General features: G+C 39.8%; 1 protein-coding gene across 2 annotated transcripts in view; it reads right to left on the reverse strand.

Moving 5' to 3' along the window:
• HEATR6 (HEAT repeat containing 6) overlaps positions 1–19,732 on the reverse strand; it is a 36,123-nt gene that overhangs the window by 14,400 nt on the left and 1,991 nt on the right. For both annotated transcript variants that reach the window (XM_019423989.2, XM_019423988.2), the window contains exons 2-11: positions 18,003–18,110; positions 15,053–15,193; positions 14,449–14,564; positions 13,523–13,637; positions 11,902–12,003; positions 10,887–11,024; positions 8,897–9,192; positions 7,979–8,156; positions 2,663–2,869; positions 2,126–2,225 (exon numbers count right to left, since the gene is read on the reverse strand). In XM_019423989.2, coding sequence (XP_019279534.2) covers positions 2,126–2,225; positions 2,663–2,869; positions 7,979–8,156; positions 8,897–9,192; positions 10,887–11,024; positions 11,902–12,003; positions 13,523–13,637; positions 14,449–14,564; positions 15,053–15,193; positions 18,003–18,110 — 1,501 coding nt within the window. The remainder of the gene's footprint in view (positions 1–2,125; positions 2,226–2,662; positions 2,870–7,978; positions 8,157–8,896; positions 9,193–10,886; positions 11,025–11,901; positions 12,004–13,522; positions 13,638–14,448; positions 14,565–15,052; positions 15,194–18,002; positions 18,111–19,732) is intronic.

A 19,732-nucleotide genomic window follows, 5' to 3' on the forward strand; every position in this document is an offset into this window, starting at 1 on the left:
CAGTCGGTTAAGCGGCTGACTTCGGCTCAGGTCATGATCTCGCGGTCCGTGAGTTCGAGCCCCGCGTCGGGCTCTGTGCTGACAGCTCAGAGCCTGGAGCCTGTTTCAGATTCTGTGTCTCCCTCTCTCTGACCCTCCCCCGTTCATGCTTTGTCTCTCTCTGTCTCAAAAATAAACGTTAAAAAAAAATTAAAAAAAAAAATAAACAACACTGTAAAGAACCTATCTGGCAAACTGAGAAGGTAAAACAGGCTTTAAGACAACGGTCTTGGACTTTTCCCCAAATCAGCGTGGTGAAAGAACAAAAGGGTGATGGGACTACTCTAGATTAGAAGAGACTAAACTGACATAATGACATGAAATGCATGAACCAGGAATGAACCCAAGTCCTCACAAAAAGGGAGGGAAGACTTTTTGAGACATATGGTGGAATGTGAATGTGGAGTAGATATGAAACAATATTATGGAATTGATGTGGATTTCTTAGGTGTGAGAATGGGGATGTGTTTTTTAGGAAATTGTCTTTGTTCTTGTAAGATGCATGCTGAGGTATTCATGATGAAATATCATGTCTGGAGTTTACTTTCTTTTTTAAAATTTTTTTATTAAAATAAAAAAAATTTCTTTAACATTTATTTATTTTTGAGAGACAGAGACAGAGCACAAGCAGGAGAGGGGCAGAGAGAGAGGGAGACAGAGAATCCGAAGCAGGCTCCAGGCTCTGAGCTGTCAGCCCGGAGCCCGACGTGGGGCTCGAATTCACAAACAGCGAGATCGTGACCTGAGCCGAAGTCTGACACTTAACCGACTGAGCCACCCAGGCGCCCCAGAAGTTTACTTTCAAATGGTTCAAAAATATACCTATTTATACACACATATGTATACACACGTACACAGATACATACATGCAGAGACAAAGCAAATATGACAAATGTTAATAACTGTTAAGTCTAGGTAGAGATATGCACATGTTCACTGTACTATTCTTTCAAGTTTCTGAGGTTTGACCATTTTATTCATGAAAATGCTGAAAGACAAAGCCAGACACTTGGGAGGGACGTGAGACATGGTCCGCTCCTCTCAGTTTATAGATGAAGAAAAGCTGGTGCAGCGGAATGAGCAGGGGACTGAGCCCAAAGACTTGAGTTGTTTCAATCTTACTTCTGCCACTGACATGAGAGATGTCAAAGGCAAGATTTATCTTTCTGGGTCCCTTTTACACATTGGTGAAACAAGTGAACTGGACCGTGATGTCCAGTGATACATGTGTATACATCATCATCTCCTTTAAGCCTTATAAAAATCTTCCGAGGTAGGTCAACGTCTTCCTGTTAGGAGGAAATGACGGTTCTGACAGAGCCACAGTTATGAGATGGAGGAAATGGGAATGGGCTGCAGACCCTCAGCCTGACTCCAGGTCTAGTACCCCTCCCATGACGTCACAGAAACATCACTGCCTCCTTCAAGAACTCTGACTGAAAAACTTATTAGAATGTGGTCTGGTAACAGACCACATAGTACTTTCACTGCCTGCTTGCTAGCAAAAGAAAAACAAATGTTCTCTAGGCAAATGTTTATAGCACAGATATATCACGTGTGGGAGTAAGTCAGGAAATAACAAGAAATAAGACTCTGCAGTAAGTGGGGGAGTTGAGGTTCTGGAATTTTATCTAAACTGCAGAGGAGATAATCTTACAGCAGTTATGTTTTACATTCGTTTTTCTTTCCAAAAAGAGGATGATGTCTATGTGATTGTCCACCCATCCTTACTTCTGCCTTAAGGATAGAAACTACGTATTGTGTACCAGAGCACTGCCCCCCCATCCACCCCCCCGCCCCCCCAGCGCCGGCCCCCTGCACTTGGCTCAACCAGAACTCTAAAGTCACTACACTGCAGCAGCAAAGAACCACTAATCTTTACAATTAATTCTCCAGCTCACTTCTTCCAGGTGTCCACTGGGGCTTCTGGGGTCAAAAGCAGGCTTCTAGCAATAGCTGCTTTCCCCGAAAACTTGAGAATGAGTAGAGATATCTTAGAGCTGTAAAAATGCTCTCAATATTTTTAAAACTAATAATCTAGATTTGATTGATACAAAAAAGCAATCGATTTTAAACTACCACCAACCTTTGTGGCGGATATAAGGCTTTATCTGGTTCCAGACTTTGGTCAACAGGCTGAGTTTCAGACGGTTGTAAGGTGAATTTGATACTAAATTTGCAAGGCACTGCAAAAGACAAGAATAGCCCATCAATAGGCCTGATTAAGCCACAGCACAGACACAAAATGTTATAGCATTTAATTAAAAAAGAAAAGTCTATGAAGACTCATTTGAAAATCAGTTTTTTTCTTTTTTGTCCTTTTTTTAGGGGACTTGCACTTGTGTTCTCATTGGTACAACTTAATACTAAAAATATGGGAGAATTTTTAGTAAATCATTTATTTGGATATACAAAGAGTGTAGGTAAGATCAAGCGAGGAGGCACAATAGGCTAGCTTTTTTTTTTTTAATAGAATAGCTTTAAATAAAACAAATAGGATAACTTTAAATAAAATTGTTACTTCTATTCTTAAGTCAAATTACTTTTGGACAATGTAAAACATTATACAAGATCGAAACAGAGAAAACCCATCCAGAACCCGTTGATAACTTGACATGCTTACCTTAATTATCTGAGTGAGGGTCTGTGAGGATGACTCCGCCACCAAAGCTAACAAAAGACATCTGTGTAACTCTCTAATGCTGGATGCGATCATCACGGAGAAGGGAGTAAAAGCCCTTCTGTGGTCACTGGTGTCTTCAGCAACAGAAAGAAACTGCTTTGAGCCTTCCAAGATGGCGGATAAAACTTGCAGAGCACATGCACGTGTCTGAAATTTCAGAATGATTCACCTTGATTAGTTAATAATCAGGAGCCAAATCCTCTTCTTCCTATTTTTGTTTTTAATTTTTGAAGTATTTAGGATCATTTTAATTAGAAAATTAGAGGCATTAAGATTATCTATCAGGTCCTAAAAGTAGCCATGAACTAGGCCACTTAGTGCACCCTCACTTTAAAAAAACTTCTAACACATTGCTGTTAGGTTTTCTTACAGGAAGGAGTAAGTCTAAGCTACATGATAATATAAAACCCTGAAATCATGAACATGAGAATAACTTAAAAGATTAGAAGTCTAGTTTATTCAAGCATAAGGCCAAGTAAAAAGAGAGAACTAAATAGCTCGTGGGGTAGGAAAAAAAATACCCAAGTCTAGAGTCTGTTTCATACTAAACATGCGACACTGAAGCATCCATGAGTGCTTGAAGTTAATTAAACAGTATATTAGGAACTTTGTACACATTCAAGTTGGCAGGCATCATTAGTGATCCAACTTTTCAGAAATAGTCTTAGGTACAGAAAATAATACTGCCTGTAGTGAGAGTCTTTGATAATCAAAGAAAGGAAAACTATTAACTATAACCTTATGGAAGGAAAGGAAAATATGTGCACCTTTGTCAATGGTCTGCTGTACTTGTCAGGAAAAGTGTCAATGAAGCAAAATTTTGTTTATAAGATTAAAGGATTACTTTCAATTGGTACTCTGATGATTCCGTGGTATTAAAAATCAGGAAAGAGGGGAGCCTGGGTGGCTCAGTCAGTTAAGCATCCGAATCTTGGTTTCGGCTCAGGTCATGATTTTGCAGTTGTGGGACTGAGTCCCACATCTCTCTCCCTCTCTCTCTGCCCCTGTCCTGCTTGTACACACTCTCTCTCAAAATGATTAAATAAACATTAAAAGCAAGCAAACAAAAAATCAGGTAAGAAAAAAATAAAAAGAAAGCCAATTTAACCATAATGGAATGCAGGTGATAAATGTAGGACCAGTTATATAATACTGTACCCTCTTTGGCCAGCCCCCCAAAATACCAACTAAATACTTCCAGATATTTTAAAAGTGGGGAATCAACATTATAATTCTAATCTAAATATTTGCTCACCATGAAGCATATCTGAGTTTGGTGTGAAAAAGGTTCTCCAGAAAATCTTCAACTATATCATCTCCAAGTAACTAAGGAATAAATCATTTCTGCGCATCTTTTGTAGAGTGGGCTCACAAACAAAAAACTAAAGATTTACCGCTCTGAGAATAAATTTGTAGTATGACAATATAAGTCTTCAGAATCAAGCATAATCATTTAAGTTAGGAAGCTGACAATGTATTAGGAAATTCTGTGTATGTGTGTGTGTGTGTGTATAGGTGAGAGAGAGAGAGAGAGAGAGAGAGAGAGAGAGAGAGAGAGAGAGAGAAACAGCAAGCGAGAAAGAACTCAAGTCACAAGTCAGCTGACCCAACAAAAACTTAGATAAGGGGCTGCCAAACTTTTTCTGCAAAGGACCAGTAGCACCTACTTTGTATTTTAGACTTTGTAGGCCACAGTCTCTGTTGCAACCACTCAGCCATGACAAGACAGATGCTAAATAAAGAATAAATATGATTATGTTCCAATAAAATTTTACTTATGGACAATGAAATCTGAATTTCATATAATTTTCACACAGCATGAAATACCATTTTAAAAAGTTTTTTTTAACAACAATTTAAAAGTATAAAAGTATTCTTAGCTCATGGGTCATACAGAAACATAGTTTGCCAACCCCTGATTAGATGGCGGGTCTGAAAAAAGGTATGCTATGCTGAACCTCCATTTCTTTACAAGGCAGTTAAAAAATCATGATTCCCACAGGTGACAAAGCAATTACAATTTAAAACCAACTTGTGGAAAGAAATGAACTGATACTCAAAAGCCAAAAGTTTTTAGCCTCATTAACTTTGGTACCCTAAGAGGTAAAAGTATCCATGACTATCACAAATGAAAACAAAAGGAAAGGTCACTGAAATATATCACCGAGGTAGGAAATCTATGAAAAATATAATACTATATCACATGATATTTCTCAAAGGTCTGATTTAATTTCCTTTAAACCTTGTTTAATAGATCTCTGTTGCTAAAAAAAAAAAAAAAAAAAGCTACTTATGACACTGAATTGTTCAAGTTCTGCTTCACTGATTCTTACATCAATATTTAATATACTGTTTACCAGTTCTGATCAGCACTTTCAGCAGAAATTACTGATGTGCAAGCAAATCTTAAGAGGGGCAGCTCTCCAGAGAACTCATTTTGTTAAGTTTTTATTGTCTGAATATTTACAATGATGGATGAAGACTTTTCAATCTGATAAACATCAGTGTGCTCTGTTTCACCAGGGGGTAGTTTCACTTCCTTGCACATGAAGACTTGTTCAAAGGTAATGAAATAGGAAAACACTTTCCCCTTTTTTCTACTTATGGATGTGGCAGAAATGTTTGCAGAGGTAGCTCAGTTAGTCCTTAGTTTTTCCTTTTTTATGTTTGGTCTCAATCTTTCTGGGAGGATGATAAAGAAGTCATGGCTGGGAGTGGGTAGCAGTGAGGTTTCAATGTACTTGGTTGTTCCCTTCTTTAGCTTTGTCCCAGGACTGATTATTCTGCACACATGTTCAAGGTTAACTTTATTTGATCACACTCCTAAAGTTGGTTGCCTTTAGGGTGGGGGCATTTGAACACTGTGTCGGGGTCTCTGGATTTGGAGATATCCAAGCTAAGGCCATCTGTTCTTGGTCAGCCATATAAGGGAAAACCCGATTACCTACCAGTCCATGATAGTTACAAACCTGCTTTATTCTCTTTCCTTATAGGGCATTACTCTAGATTTTGATTTGTTTCCACATTTCATAGCTCTCCAAAAGAGAAATAAAAAATCATGAAATTTGAAAATCGGGATAGTTCTCAAGGTACCAAGAAAGTTTGTCCCATAGTTTGTTCCCTAGATCAAGTCTTGCTATAGCCACATAATCTACCTTTTTAACACCCAAAGAAATCCTATAGAAGAAATTCATAAATTAGTCATGGTATTTTTATTGATAATTTGCTCTGTGCCATCAGGAAACATACAGGATGTGCTTTCTGAAGCACATTTCCAACATGTAAAAATATGACCATTTCCCAAGTACTGCCCACTGCCAAATCCTAAAGGAAATTTCTAAGTTTTCTCCTTTGGAATTAATCATTCTAGCATTTCATACTGCAATTTCCTGAAAGTAATCTATTGCCAGTGTTCTGAATGAAGAGTCCAGTCCCCTTCCTTCTGTCCGTTTTTCTTTGGAAAGTTTCTCAGCATATCAGTAAAAACTGTGCTTCCAGTTGAATCTACCCTAGGTCATACCAGAGCTGCCATGAACTTGAAACTGTCATCACTGTGCACTTCAGCAAGATGCACTACTGTCATGTTTCATCCTAAGAGAAACTTCAGGCATCCAACTCTATACTTACAACGAGACTTTGAGCAGATGACCACTCAGCTTTTACACATGACTGTACCTTTTAATCTAGCTCTGATCAACGACTGCTGCTCCATTGCATTTATGTGAACTTTTAAGTTTTGCACACAACTTTCTAGGAGTCTTTGTAAAAAGTCTCTCTCATTGACATCACCGACCACAACACTTGCTTCTAGCACGTGTCTTGGTGCACAGGGACAGTTTGCAGAGGTGTGTACTAAGGCTCACTGTGGACCATGATCACACTTCTTTACACCTTTCTAACCTAAAACCTGTGACAAAGCTTCTGGCTACAATCATTTCACTTGCCATTACATGGAACTGACAAGTTCTACTCATTACTTTGATCTTTCTAAATCCTACAAATGATGACTGCTTTTCCATTTCTCCAGGACCTTCATGTCCTGGAGCTAGGACATCTCCAGAAGGAAGTTCTATACGTTTCCTTTTCATCACATTTCTTGCATTGCATTCATCAAAGTTAAAGAGCAAGACCATATCTAAAAGGTACCCAAGGCTCCATAGCTCAGGGGTTAGAGCACTGGTCTTGTAAAAGGTACCCAAATCAAGGAGGACCACTTTGCAGCATGTAAAATTTCTCATGGCACTCTAAGGCAAATGTAAACATTAAAAACTATAAAGACATAAACACCATGACACAGATTTCAATCCACTTTCATGAAATCCAACTCCATAACCTCTCTGTACTCATATCCCAAACTCATACGTTCGCTGTCCCCTTGGCTGGGCAGCTGCAGTGCGGGTGGTTTACCTAGCCTGCCACCTGCTCCATAGGACGATCTCCTCAGCTCCTGCCGGCAGCTCCCCGCAGCAGAAAAGCAGAGGCTTTTCTTTTCTTTTTTTAATTTTTTATTATTTATTTATTTATTTATTTATTTATTTATTTATTTATTTATTTTTTTTGGGGGGGGAGGCTTTTCAAATGTATGTATTTTTTAACCTTTATAGTATTTTTCCTTTCACTTACAAGAATGGCTTCAGTACTGACTTATTTGTTACCCCTTATTTTCCATTTTTCTTGCAGGTTCTCATTTGCTACTGATTCAGTTAATCTGAAAATTTCCTGCTGGTATAACTACTCAGGATATTGGATGTTTGAAATTTTTGTGCTTAACTGAGGCCTGTTTATTTTTTTCACCCTGTAAGAACTTTTGAAGGGTCACCCACAAGTTTTCTTATGTGTTCTTATCATAGACATTTTTCTAAGCTTTATGTATTCTTCGTAACCATTATGGACCAAGATATTCCGCTGAGTGTTTAAACTGCTTTTGATTTTTTCCTATTATAAATCCCATGGCAATCAACATTCCCATAAAAGGGAAAGAACCACAGCTGTCTCAGTGCAGCTCCAAAGGGATACAGAGGCTACAAGTCAGTGCACTCAGGCTCCAAGCAAGCCCTAGGCAGCAGGGCCCCTAGTGTGAGCGTTCTCAGCCTGCTACTCACATACGCCCGTGTTCTGTCCTCCTGCCTGTCCTGTGGTTCTCGAGTCAGGAGTTGGATTGTTAGTAATGAGAGCTGTGTTCAGATGAGAACAGATAAGGCAGGGAAAACAACAAAGACTTTCCTGGTATTATGCTCAGAATTTAAGTGCTCTTACCTTTGGAGAAGGGTCTTTTAACGTAAGAGTCATCAGGGACACTGACTGAGGGCTTCCAAGCTCGGGTGTATCAGGAACAAAGGCTGACCAGTAGCCATAAAGAACTTTTTTTTCTATTGATTTTATAGTAGAAAGAAAACAAGCTAATGCTCCTTGGCGAACTTTGGCTTGGTAAGACCTATCCAAGAGAAGGAAGAAAAAAAGTCTTTAAAAAATACAAACATGAAATTCTATTTATTCCAGCCAACTCACATGATGCACTGAGAAACTCAACATTCTGAATAAACCCAAAAGTAAATATGCCAACGTGATAGTTGAAAAAATAGTTTTCAAAATGCAATCAAAACATGCTAAAGCAATTTGTTTACATAACAAGTTAATACAGTAAACAATATAAAACACAACTAGACAGAAAATAAGAGGGCAACAGCTTGGCATCAGGAATAGTGAGTATGTGCCAGGCACTGTGCTGAGGCTGGCAGACATAAAGCCCGCCCTGCCCCCAAGGAGCCTGCGAGGGGCAGAGACAGACGGACAGTTAAAGAGATAACTGCAGGGCATTTTGATCGATGCTAAGATGGAGATACATCAAAGGGTCACAAAGAAGGCACCAAAGCCAGAATTGGGGAGCAGGGGTGCTAGTAAGAAAAGGCTTCTCAGAGGACATGATTGCTGAGCTCGTACCAAAGTGGAGTAGTGGTTAATAAGAAGGCACACAAAGTGGAAGAAAATTCCAGGCAGAGGAACAACATGTACAAAGGCAGATGAAGGGGACAAGGCAGATGTAGAGTGACACAAAGCCCAGCATAAATGAATCTTCAAATTAAATCTTGTGTAGCAGTCAGGTTTTTAAGCAAAGTTATTAACTTATGTACACCTGAGATTATAAGGCGTAACAACATAACAAAATACTACTACCTCATTTTACTCTGCATGCCTCCTTCAGCATCCGAATAGTCAGACTCACTACTGCTGACCTTTTTCCAACTGGCAGAACGGAAGGGGGTGGAGACTCGGTCTCTTCCTGCCATGCTGCTTCCCTCTACAGGCAAACTTCGGACTCCCAGGGAGGAGGAGCAGGGAGTGCTCCCCTCACACAGGTTCTCTTTGCCTGAGCCAGTGATGGGGGCTGCTTCTCTTTCACCACTGGATTCTTCCTCTTCCTCTTCTTGATGGATTTTCCTTGATTTTACTTTTGATTTCTTCTTTTTATTCTGATTTTAGGAGCAAATGAAAACATACATATGAGAGCTATTGGTACTTTCTCATTTGATAATTACTAAATATGTCCCCAACATGTAGTCTGAAGAAAGAAGAAAAGAGGAGAGGAGAAAAAAATGGCACTTACTTAATACTCTGTGTGTCAGGTGCTGTGCTAAGTGCTTACACACACCCTACTGGACTACAGGAAACAAGGCATTACGTATGTACAACAGAGCCATACTGGTAGCCTGGGTTTAAATTCTACCTCTGTGACTGTGGGCAAATCATTTCACCTTCCACTTAGCTTGAAGTTCCTGATCTGTGAGTATAAGGCTAATGCCACTTTCCTTGCACAGTTGTGAAAGCATTCAGCAGCAACAGATTTCAAGTCTATAGAAAATGACTAGAGTGACAATTTTCTCAGTTCTTCCAGATAAGACCCATAGCTAGCACCACTCTAGATGTAGAAGAGAGATGTTAATCCACTATATACAATGCACGGTTTAGGTCACTGAGGCTTTGTAGATAGTAAGTAAGAGCCAGTTTCTTTCTTTTCTCCTGCTTCCTTTCTGACATCCAAATATCTTTGGAATCTAGGCCTCCCTCTGCATTCTCAAGGTCCCCTGAATTTAAGAAAGGAAGGTCCTCATCACTTCTATTTTGTATTATTAACATGGCCCCAGACTCACACCTTTTACTTGCTACCACAGTGATGTTTCCTAGATGTGTATCTGATCATATCACTCCCCTATATAAGAGTCTTCATCTCTGCCACCTGTAAGATAAAAACTAACTCCTTAGCATACTATAAAAGACCCTTATGATTTGGCCTCTGCTACCTACTTGTCCCAGCCTTCTCCTGCACGCACCTGACACTCTAGACTACTGGTTAACAAATAGGCTGCACACATGCTCATCCTCTATGCCTAGGCACCTTCTGTTTCCTCTGGCGGAAAAAAATAACCAATACTTTCCTTCCTTTTTGTACTCTACTCATTCTTTTAAAAAAAAAAAAAAGTTTATTTATTTATTTTGAGACAGAGAGACAGAGAGAGCAAGCGGGGGAGGGACAAAGACAGAGGGAGAGAGAAAATCCCAAGTAGGCTCTGAGTTTCTCCCCTAAACTCCTAAAAACAGAATCTATATCCTTAATGTTTAGCATAATGTCTGGGATGTAGCAAGTATTCAGTAAATGTTGAGTAACTCAATGAGTAGAAGAATTTCAAACTATAAACATTTTATAAGTAATACCGGATACACGTCCAGATATAATACAGTGGCCCATATATCTGTATGCTCTAGGTTCTCCAATGGAAACATGAGGGAGATGGCAACTATATGGACAGGCTGGGAAACCTGGCAGTTGTAACAGAGACCTACAATATTTACCAATTAGCCTTTTGTAGAAAAAGTGGGTTGACCTGTGGTCTCGAGCATTTGGGGAACGAGGATGTGCGGCTTCAGGCGTAAAGTGAATGTCCGCTGCTATAGCTCTTACACTGCCTAGACCTCTTAGAAATATAAGATGCTCTAACCAGTGTTTTCAGCAGTCTGATGAATTTACATTTACTATGCTAAAAACCCAAAACTGAAATCAAATTTAAGGTCAGCCTTTGGCGTAAGTAGGGATGCAAATCACAGAAAATATATATAACAGGCAATTAAAAACAATCCACAACTTCGTGCTAAGTAAACACAAGCATACCACAGTTGGTCGAGAAGTGTTGGATTCGGATTGCTGCGGTTTGACAGGTGGCCGCCCGTCATACTGAGGAAGCGGAGTGGGGTATAACACCGTGGGCAACTCTATGTTTAGTCCCGGGAGTCCATGAAACATAGATTTCTGATGATGATGATGATGATGAAGGAAGCGCACACACAAAAACAAATCATAAAACAGAATCATTTGCCATGTTCTGAATCACATCGATGAACCAATTAATGTCTAGAATCTTATTGAAGAAATTCAAAGGGACAGAAAATTGGTATCTTGAAGGTTTAGGGCTTACAGAAGAGTTTAATCCCATTTGGGTGGATCTGGTCTGGTCAGATGAGTTTAAGTTTGATTTTACTTTATTTACTTACCATTTTTATTAAGTTTAAAAATTTATCCAACCTGTTTTATCCGATTATTTTATCTATGATTTTTTTAAACAATCTATCATTTTTATTTCACTTATCCATGTCCACATCTAGCTGTCTATATGGGAGATGGGACAGGGAAAGATTTAAAGTTTTAGTCACGATCAAGGTAAGTTAAAAATGGCTTTGACCCGAGGCCACTTCCTGGCTGACCTGAAAGGTGGGTCCCCAGAGAGGAACCTTCCCACCGACCAGCAGGCTCAGAAACGAAAGGAGGCAGCCTACTAATTGCCATCTGACTGGCCTGTCTACTTATGTGGGCCAAGAGCCAAAGAGAAGCCCTGGTTCCTCTTTCAAGTACAAACAGGTTTAAGAGAATCTACAATTAAATTGTCTACAGATCATAAGCTATTCCCTTCCTAAGTGAAGATTCATACGTCAAGTTTTAGAATTTTGATGAATTTACTTAAAGCACAGCTTACTGTTTTCAGTTCTTAATTTGACATATCCGTACATATGAACATTTGAACGATCTCCTAATATATACTGCCCAAAAGCTAGCTTTAGAGAAATGACATAAAGTGGTCCCTATGCCTGGGGTCTGAGCAGGAAAGACACTCATCGCGATGAGCACTTACCTTTAGCACAGCCAGAAGAGCTCCAAGTTCCTCGGTCTGTGTCAGTTTCATCTTACCCCCATTGAGAAGAGACTGTATACCTTTCAATGCATTTTGTAACAACTGGGGGTGAAAAGAGGCCAAGTTAAAAGGTACAGAAAATTTGGTTATCCAGGGGTCGGCCTCCTAGCACCACCTAGGATGAAGAAGTCTTTCAATGATGAAAAAAATCATGCAACAGGGGAAAAGAAAGAAGATCTAGAGGAGAGATGTGATGAACTACTAATTATTTTCCAGAAGAACAGAGTGTTCTCACTGAAAAGAGTGGTCTTACTGTACATGTTTATAAGCTAGCATGTACAAATGGTGAGCAAGGAGGAAAAAAAAAACAGGAGGTGTGTAGTGGGAAGGAGGTGACAGGGATGGAAAAGTGGCAGCAGAGATTGGAAGCGGGGAATCTCTATGATACAGCAGCCTCACTAGTTATTAAAGTCAAAGGAATGTATGTGGGAACAGGTTTCTAGAGGGCAATTCTGATCAAGATCGATCTTTTGACTCAGCATTCTCATTAAGAAATAGTCCTTGGGTGCCTGGCTGGCTTAGTTGGTAGAGCATCCAACTCTTGATCTCAGGATTGTGAGTTCAAGCCTCATGTTGGCTGTAGAGATCACGTAAATAAATAAAACTTTAAAAAAAAAGATACTGTCCTTAAAAAACACTCCCCACACAGAGAGGATGTGGAACATAGCCTTTTTCTGAAATAGTGGAAACACTGAAGAAACTTCAATGTCCATCTGTTATGACAATCATTATGTAAGAAGCTAGCCCTCTGCTACATGGCAAACTCAATCATAATAACAGGAAGCATCTGCCAAGCACTTTAAATGATATATTTCATATACCGCTCATGTAACTGTATCATTCGTCCCATTTGAGAGAAAAAGTACATGGAGACTCAAGAAGTTAAGTAACTTGCCCAATGTCTCCCAGCTACAGCAGTTAGAAATGCATGAGGTACATTAATAGGTACTGAAAAGATGCCCAAGAAATATTAACTTTAAAAAGGAGATACAGTGGTAAAAAACAGTATATTTAATATGATCCCACTGAAAAATTATAAAATATAGTCATTTATATACAGAAAAAAATGTCTAGGGGCATGTAGAACAAATTGTTCCAGGTGGTTATATCTGAGCAGGGAACTATAGGGAACTTTCACTACCTCAGATCTGTAAGTTTTGAAATGTGTCACTCTGAATTTAAAGCATGTTAACAAATTGCCATATCTGCATCAGAGTTTTTAAAAAGAAGTAATACTGCAGATATTGTTGAAATCTACTCCTTTCCCTTCCATCTAAAAGACTGTTACTAGTCTGAAACTGTATTGCTTTTATAGTCAGGAGAGGAAAAAATACTTTTCTTCAAAAATCTAGAACCACAAAACAAACAGAAACTGTTTTGTAATTTAAACCTGAAAGATATGATTTCCATCTTTGCAGGTTATAAATATCTCACTTATGCCTTTATCTCCAGACAAAACTGATTCAGCAACCAAATTATATTCTTTAGTCACAACTTCTGTTCGACTACTGCTTCTAGACACATCTGTAACATTCACAAGATTAGTGGTAGCCCCACCTACCATGCAAAACGTGATATCATCCATATCAGATGATTTTGGAGACTGTAAAGTGGTCAAGAAAGCCTGGAAGCAGATATTTGGGTAGGGTTCCTCCAAGTATGGCTGTCCTGGTACACTAAAACACATACAGAGAAAGTAACTCAAACTCAGTCTCCTTTGAAATGGGGCTTGCAAAAGAATAAGAATTAAAAATAGCAGTAATACAGACTAGTGGAGTTGGAATGTACCTTCAGATGAAACTGTATTAAGGAAGACTGTGCACTTCGGTAAGTAACTACGGCTGTGGAACAGCACATGGCTGGAATGAATACCAAGAAGGAAGAGGGGTTTCCACAGGGAAAAGTTACAGAAGTTTGTAGTGGAAGAAGTATGGAGAAAGAAATCTTTTTTTAGCTCTACTTTTCAATGTGTAGAGGGAAACAATGCACACAGGTCTTGTCTGGCTAGAATCACACAGCTGAGCCCGACTCCTCCCCACTGGACAACACCACAATGGGGAGATAAGATACATCGGTTCAAGTCTGTGCTCCTCAGTTTCCATTGCACAAATCTACAATTTGGTGGATGGGATTGGTTCCATTTTATTAGAAGAAATTGGCTTCGATAGAGGCCTCAACAAAGCTTAAATTCATGACTATATCCTTCTAGAAGACTTAATATGGTTAGAATTTGTATCAACAGAAAACAAAACCTTGACATATTGCGTATGTACTGCTCTTTCCCTATTTTAGGGAGAAGATCCTAGTCTATTTTTTCCTTTACTTTACCTTTTTAAACAAATACCACTAAAATAAACAATATACGATGATCTTATTAGCAAGGAACATGGGAAACACAAAGTAGGTTATTTTTCTAAGTTGGCTCTGGCTTCAGACACGAAAGGCCCTGTCTCATCACAGCCAGGAGATGTGGCCGGACTCACATACCTGAGACACAAGTTTGCCATGCAGTGCACTGCAGCTCTCCTAGCTTCAGGGTCAGGCTGAGCCGAGTCACTCAACTTCATCAAAATCCCGTTCTTGCCGAGCAAGTCTGGGAGGTACTAGAACAAAATAACAGCTAACATGCATCAGAAAAGGCTTCTTGGAAAATTATTACTCTTTAGGTGGGTGTCATTTTTTTTAACTAATGGGCGGTTAAGTCCCAAAAGACTAGCTGCTAGCTAAATCTTTTAGCAGCTAAATCTTTCAGATGGGCATGCAAAGATGTGCCCTGAAACACCAGTAGCGATCATCACTCTCAGCCCAGGTAGCTGCTGAAGCTCTTCAGTCTTGGGTGCACACTGAAGGATGACGATAACAATAGCGGTTCATGTTTAGCGAGTGCCAAGCACTTTACAAGGACTGTCTCACCTCATCCTCAAAGGATCTACCGTATACATGAAGAAATGAGATTCAGGGTGGTTGAGTAAGGGTCGACCAAGGTCACACATCTCATTAATGACAGGATGGAAACCTGAGCACGAGTCTATTGGTTCAGAGCCTGTGTTCCTAACCTTTGGAAGGAAAGGCAGAACACAGTTTAAACTACCTTTTGACATTTTGAGCCATTGCAGTAAACCAGAGCTGCCAGGGCTTGGAGAATCTCCATGTGTGTCCAGGAACTACACTGCTGAATAGCAGAAATAGTATATGCCAACAGGAAATCCAGGTTTTGTTCATCAACAATCACCTATGAATACAGGAAAAAATATGCATCATCTAACTTGTAAGAAAAAATACTTTTATCTTTTTCAGACATGTATGCTCATCTGAACCAGGCTATGAAAGAAAGGGCACATGTGTCCATCTTTTTGGTGTCAGAAAGATCAGCTTTAAAGGCCTTGAACGTCTGATCAAGACAGGGCCTTCTCCTTGTCCCAGGGCCTTGCTCACTTCCTCCCCTTTACTCCCTCCACTCAAAATAGAGCCTGGCAAAGTCCCTGCAGCTTTTCCTGGAGCCAACCAGATACTGGTAGCTGTAAATACACAGATACGTAAGACTCAAGCCACTGAAATGGCCTTCTCTACATCATAAATGCTCAACAAACACACTATGAATATAAATGCCTGCTAAATAGCTACTATGTCTCACTATGATGTGGAGCATACAATGGGAAGAGACTGCATATACTTGTCATCAAGTTTATAATCGTGTTGGGACAAAGGAGGCTAATCGAAGTATCAATTAATGAATAACTGAGATAAACTGTCATCAAAAGCTAGAAAGTTGATTAAGGGCTGTAGGTACCATCTGTGATCAGGAACTTTTCCAATTGCCAGTGCTACAAAGGTAATACATCTGAGAACAGTAAACCTTCAGAAGCTATGGTACCAGTGTGAAAAATTCTGAACTTGAAAACAGCCTCATTTCATTTAGGACGTCACAGGTAGCAGACACTGCTTACCTATCAGCACTCATCTCCTCTCTCCTGCTGGCAGAGTATTGATTTTATTTGGGTACTCACCTCTTGCACATGGGACCTGAGGGTAAATCCTAATTAGCTAAGATACTGGTTCTTTACCAGGGGAAATCTTATTTCCCAAGGAAATGGGAATGTCTGTAGACAGTTTTGACTGTCACAATCAGAGGGATGCTATTGCCTTCTAAGGTAGAAGCCAAGGATGCTGCTAAAATCCTACAATGCACAGGAGAGCCGCCCTACAACTAAGAATCATCCAATCCAAAATGTCAGTAAGTGTCGAGATTGGGAAACCCTGATATAAAAGTTGAGCTGCACAGTGTAATCATCTAGGGACCTTAAGCCCTGCAGTTGATTCTAATGTGCAGTCAAGGTTAACCCCTGGTTTCAGTCACCCATGGTAATACTATTCCCTTGATCAGACCTAGGTCTCCCCAGCCAGATATGAGGGGAGGTCTGATGGAGAGTGAGGGGACAACATGCTTCATTCTTTTTTTTTTAATTTTTTTTAATGTTTATTTATTTTTGACAGAGATAGAGACAGAGCATGAAGGCAGAGGGGCAGAGAGAGAGGGAGACACAGAATCTGAAGCAGGCTCCAGGCTCCGAGCTGTCAGCACAAAGCCTGACGCGGGGCTCGAACTCACGGACCGTGAGATCATGACCTGAGCTGAAGTCGGACACTCAACCGACTGAGCCACCCAGGCGCCCCAACATGCCTCATTCTTTTTTATTTTTTTATTTTTTTTTAACATTTATTTTTGAGATAGAGAGAGACAGAGCATGAATCGGGGAGGGTCAGAGAGAGAGGGAGGCACAGAATCTGAAGCAGGCCCTGGGCTCTGAGCTGTCAGCACAGAGCCCGACGCGGGGCCTGAACTCACAGACTGTGAGATCATGACCCGAGCTGAAATCGGACGCTCAACCGACTGAGCCACCCAGGCGCCCCGACAACATGCCTCATTCTTACAGAGACACAAAATAAATCATTTTTTTGCTTCTGCTGGGGGTTATTTATTTATTTCACATGGAATGCCTGGAATTGAGGCAGCCATCTTGACTAGGAGAGATGCTAGCTGAGGACAGCCCATACACCGATAGCAGAATGGAAAAATGTCAGGAAGTTTCTCATAAAGTGCCCCTGGAGTGCCTCTCTTGGGGGTTGTGGTATGATATAATTTAAAAAAAAATTTGTTTTTAAGCTGTTCTAGGTTGACTTTTCTGTTTCTTGCAGCCAAAAGCAGCCAAAAGGTTACATAGTGCTAATTGTAAATTTTGTGCTAACTACATTCACATCCTCATGTGGCATCTTATGGTAACAGCCTCAATGTCTGAACTGTTCCTAAAAAGATATGAGATTTATTTAGCAAACTGAAAACATTCTGGAGAAAGGAGAGCTACAGCACGGACCTTGTTATAAATAACAAGGGTCTTTCTATCTTTTTTAAAAAAAAAATTTTTTTTTTAATGTTTATTTATTTTTGAGACAGGGAGAGACAGAGCATGAACAGGGGAGGGTCAGAGAGAGAGGGAGACACAGAATCTGAAACAGGCTCCAGGCTCTGAGCTGTCAGCACAGAGCCCGACGCGGGGCTTGAACTCATGGACCGTGAGATTATGACCTGAGCCGAAGCCGGATGCCTAACCGACTGAGCCACCCAGGCGCCCCAAGGGTCTTTCTATCTAGTGTCCTCTTGCTCCCAAGCTACTTATGTTTATAAAGATCAAAAGCGGACCACAAAAATGGGAAAGGGGAAAACATATTGGTAGGAAAGGAGTAGTAGATTGTTTCAACTTATTCTTAAATATATCTTGGTCAAATACATCTTCCATGAAAAATTCTAAGACTCAATGATATTGCTTTCTTGAACCAAACAGAAAGGGGTAACTCTAATGGACAAATTTCTAGAATTGCGCAGAATAATTTTTTTGGTCAGAATTATATTTAATATCATCCCTAGTAAGGAAGTGCTTCTTCTAATTTCTCAAAAGATCAGCCCATCACACCTAGCACAGATGTAGCATTTCAAAGGTACTTATTTAGTTCATGATAAATTCTAAAGTTATGCACATGATTACCTGTAATCTGTTAAGTAAATGGTGGATAAGTTGAGACACTTTGCTGACAAGATGATTCTGATTAAGAGGAACCAGTCGGCAAGCCTGGACAAGAAGAGCACTGACATCCTACCAAAAAAAACAAAAAAACAAAAAACAATGAAAGGTGATATGCCTATTTATTAGTCAAGTAAAGAAGCAACCCCTGCCCCCCAAACACAGCCAAACAGAAAAATGAAAGGCAATGTTCACACTCAAAATGAGGAAAGATGAAATGTGAGGCAGGAAGTAGGAAGAAAATTAAATGATAGCACAGAAGTGGGATGTGCTAAAAAGAAGGAAAAGACACAATATGGTTTTTGTCAGTCTAAAAACTCCAGAGTCTCTACATATGTAGAGAGTGCAATGAAATAGCCAAAGAGAGGCTTCCAGAATATAAAAACACACACCGAAGTTAAAAATACCAAAAAGTAAGCAAACAGACACATGAAAAGATGCTCAACAACACTTACCATCAGGGAAATGCAAACCAAAACTACAATGAGATATCACGTCACACCTGTCAGAATGGTTAAAATAAAAAACACCAGAAACAACAGGTGTTGGCAAGGATATGAAGGAAAAGGAACCCTCGTGCACTGTTGGTGGGAATGCAAACTGGTGCAGCCACTGTGGAAAACAGTATGGAGGCTCTTCAGAAAGTTAAAAATAGAACTACCCTAAGATCCAGCAACTGCACTACTGGGTATTTACCCAAAGGATACAAAAACACTAATTCAAAGGGATACATGCACCCCTATGTTTACAGCAGCGTTATTTACAATAGCCAAAGTATGAAAGCAGTCCATGTCCATCAACAGATGAATGGATGAAGAAGATGTGGTGTATACACACACACACACACACACACACACACACACAGTGGAATATTACTCAGCCATAAAAAAGAATGAAATCTTGCCATTTGCAATGACCTGGATGGATGGAGCTACAGAGTATAATGCTAAGCAAAATAATAGAAAGACAAATATCATATGATTTCACTCATCTGTGGAATTGAAGAAACAAAACAAACAAGCAAAGGGGGAAAAAAAGAGAGAGACAAACCAAGAAACAGATTCTTAACTATAGAGAACAGACTAATGGTTACCAGAAGGGAGGTGGGTAGGGAGGGATGGGTGAAACAGGTGATGGGGATTAAGGAGGGTACTTGTTATGATGAGCACTGGGTGATGTACGGAATTGTTGAATCACTATATTGTACACCTGAAACTAATACAACACTGTATATTAACATACTGGAATTAATTTTTTTAATTAAAAAATAAAACTCATTCATTCCCATCTTGAAAAAGAAAACAGAAAGCAAGCAAACCATATTTTCAAGGCCACTGGGAAAATCAGCAGTGACACGTGTATAAGTTTAATGTAAAATTAGGTAATTCTAAAAAAAAAAAAGCGGGTAATTCTAAAAAAAAAAAAAAGTCATACCCAGTGGTATGACTGGGTCAAGAGTTCTAGGAGTTCATTAAGTAGTCTCCAAGGCCCGATGTGTGTGAATATTATTATTATTCAGAGTCAAAGTACTTCTAAAGAGGAGGCAAAGAGGGAAAAGCTAGCACGGAGGAACAGAAAATGGCAGGGACCATGTGACAGACTTAGGCTCCAATTCTAGCGCTGCCGTTCGCCAGCAATATGACACTGGACCTTTATGTGCCTCCGATTTTTTGTAATCTATTTGCAAATCACAC

Source organism: Panthera pardus, unplaced genomic scaffold (assembly GCF_024362965.1).
Source record: "Panthera pardus isolate Hobbes unplaced genomic scaffold, ASM2436296v1 HiC_scaffold_3, whole genome shotgun sequence".
Classification (NCBI taxonomy): domain Eukaryota; kingdom Metazoa; phylum Chordata; class Mammalia; order Carnivora; family Felidae; genus Panthera; species Panthera pardus.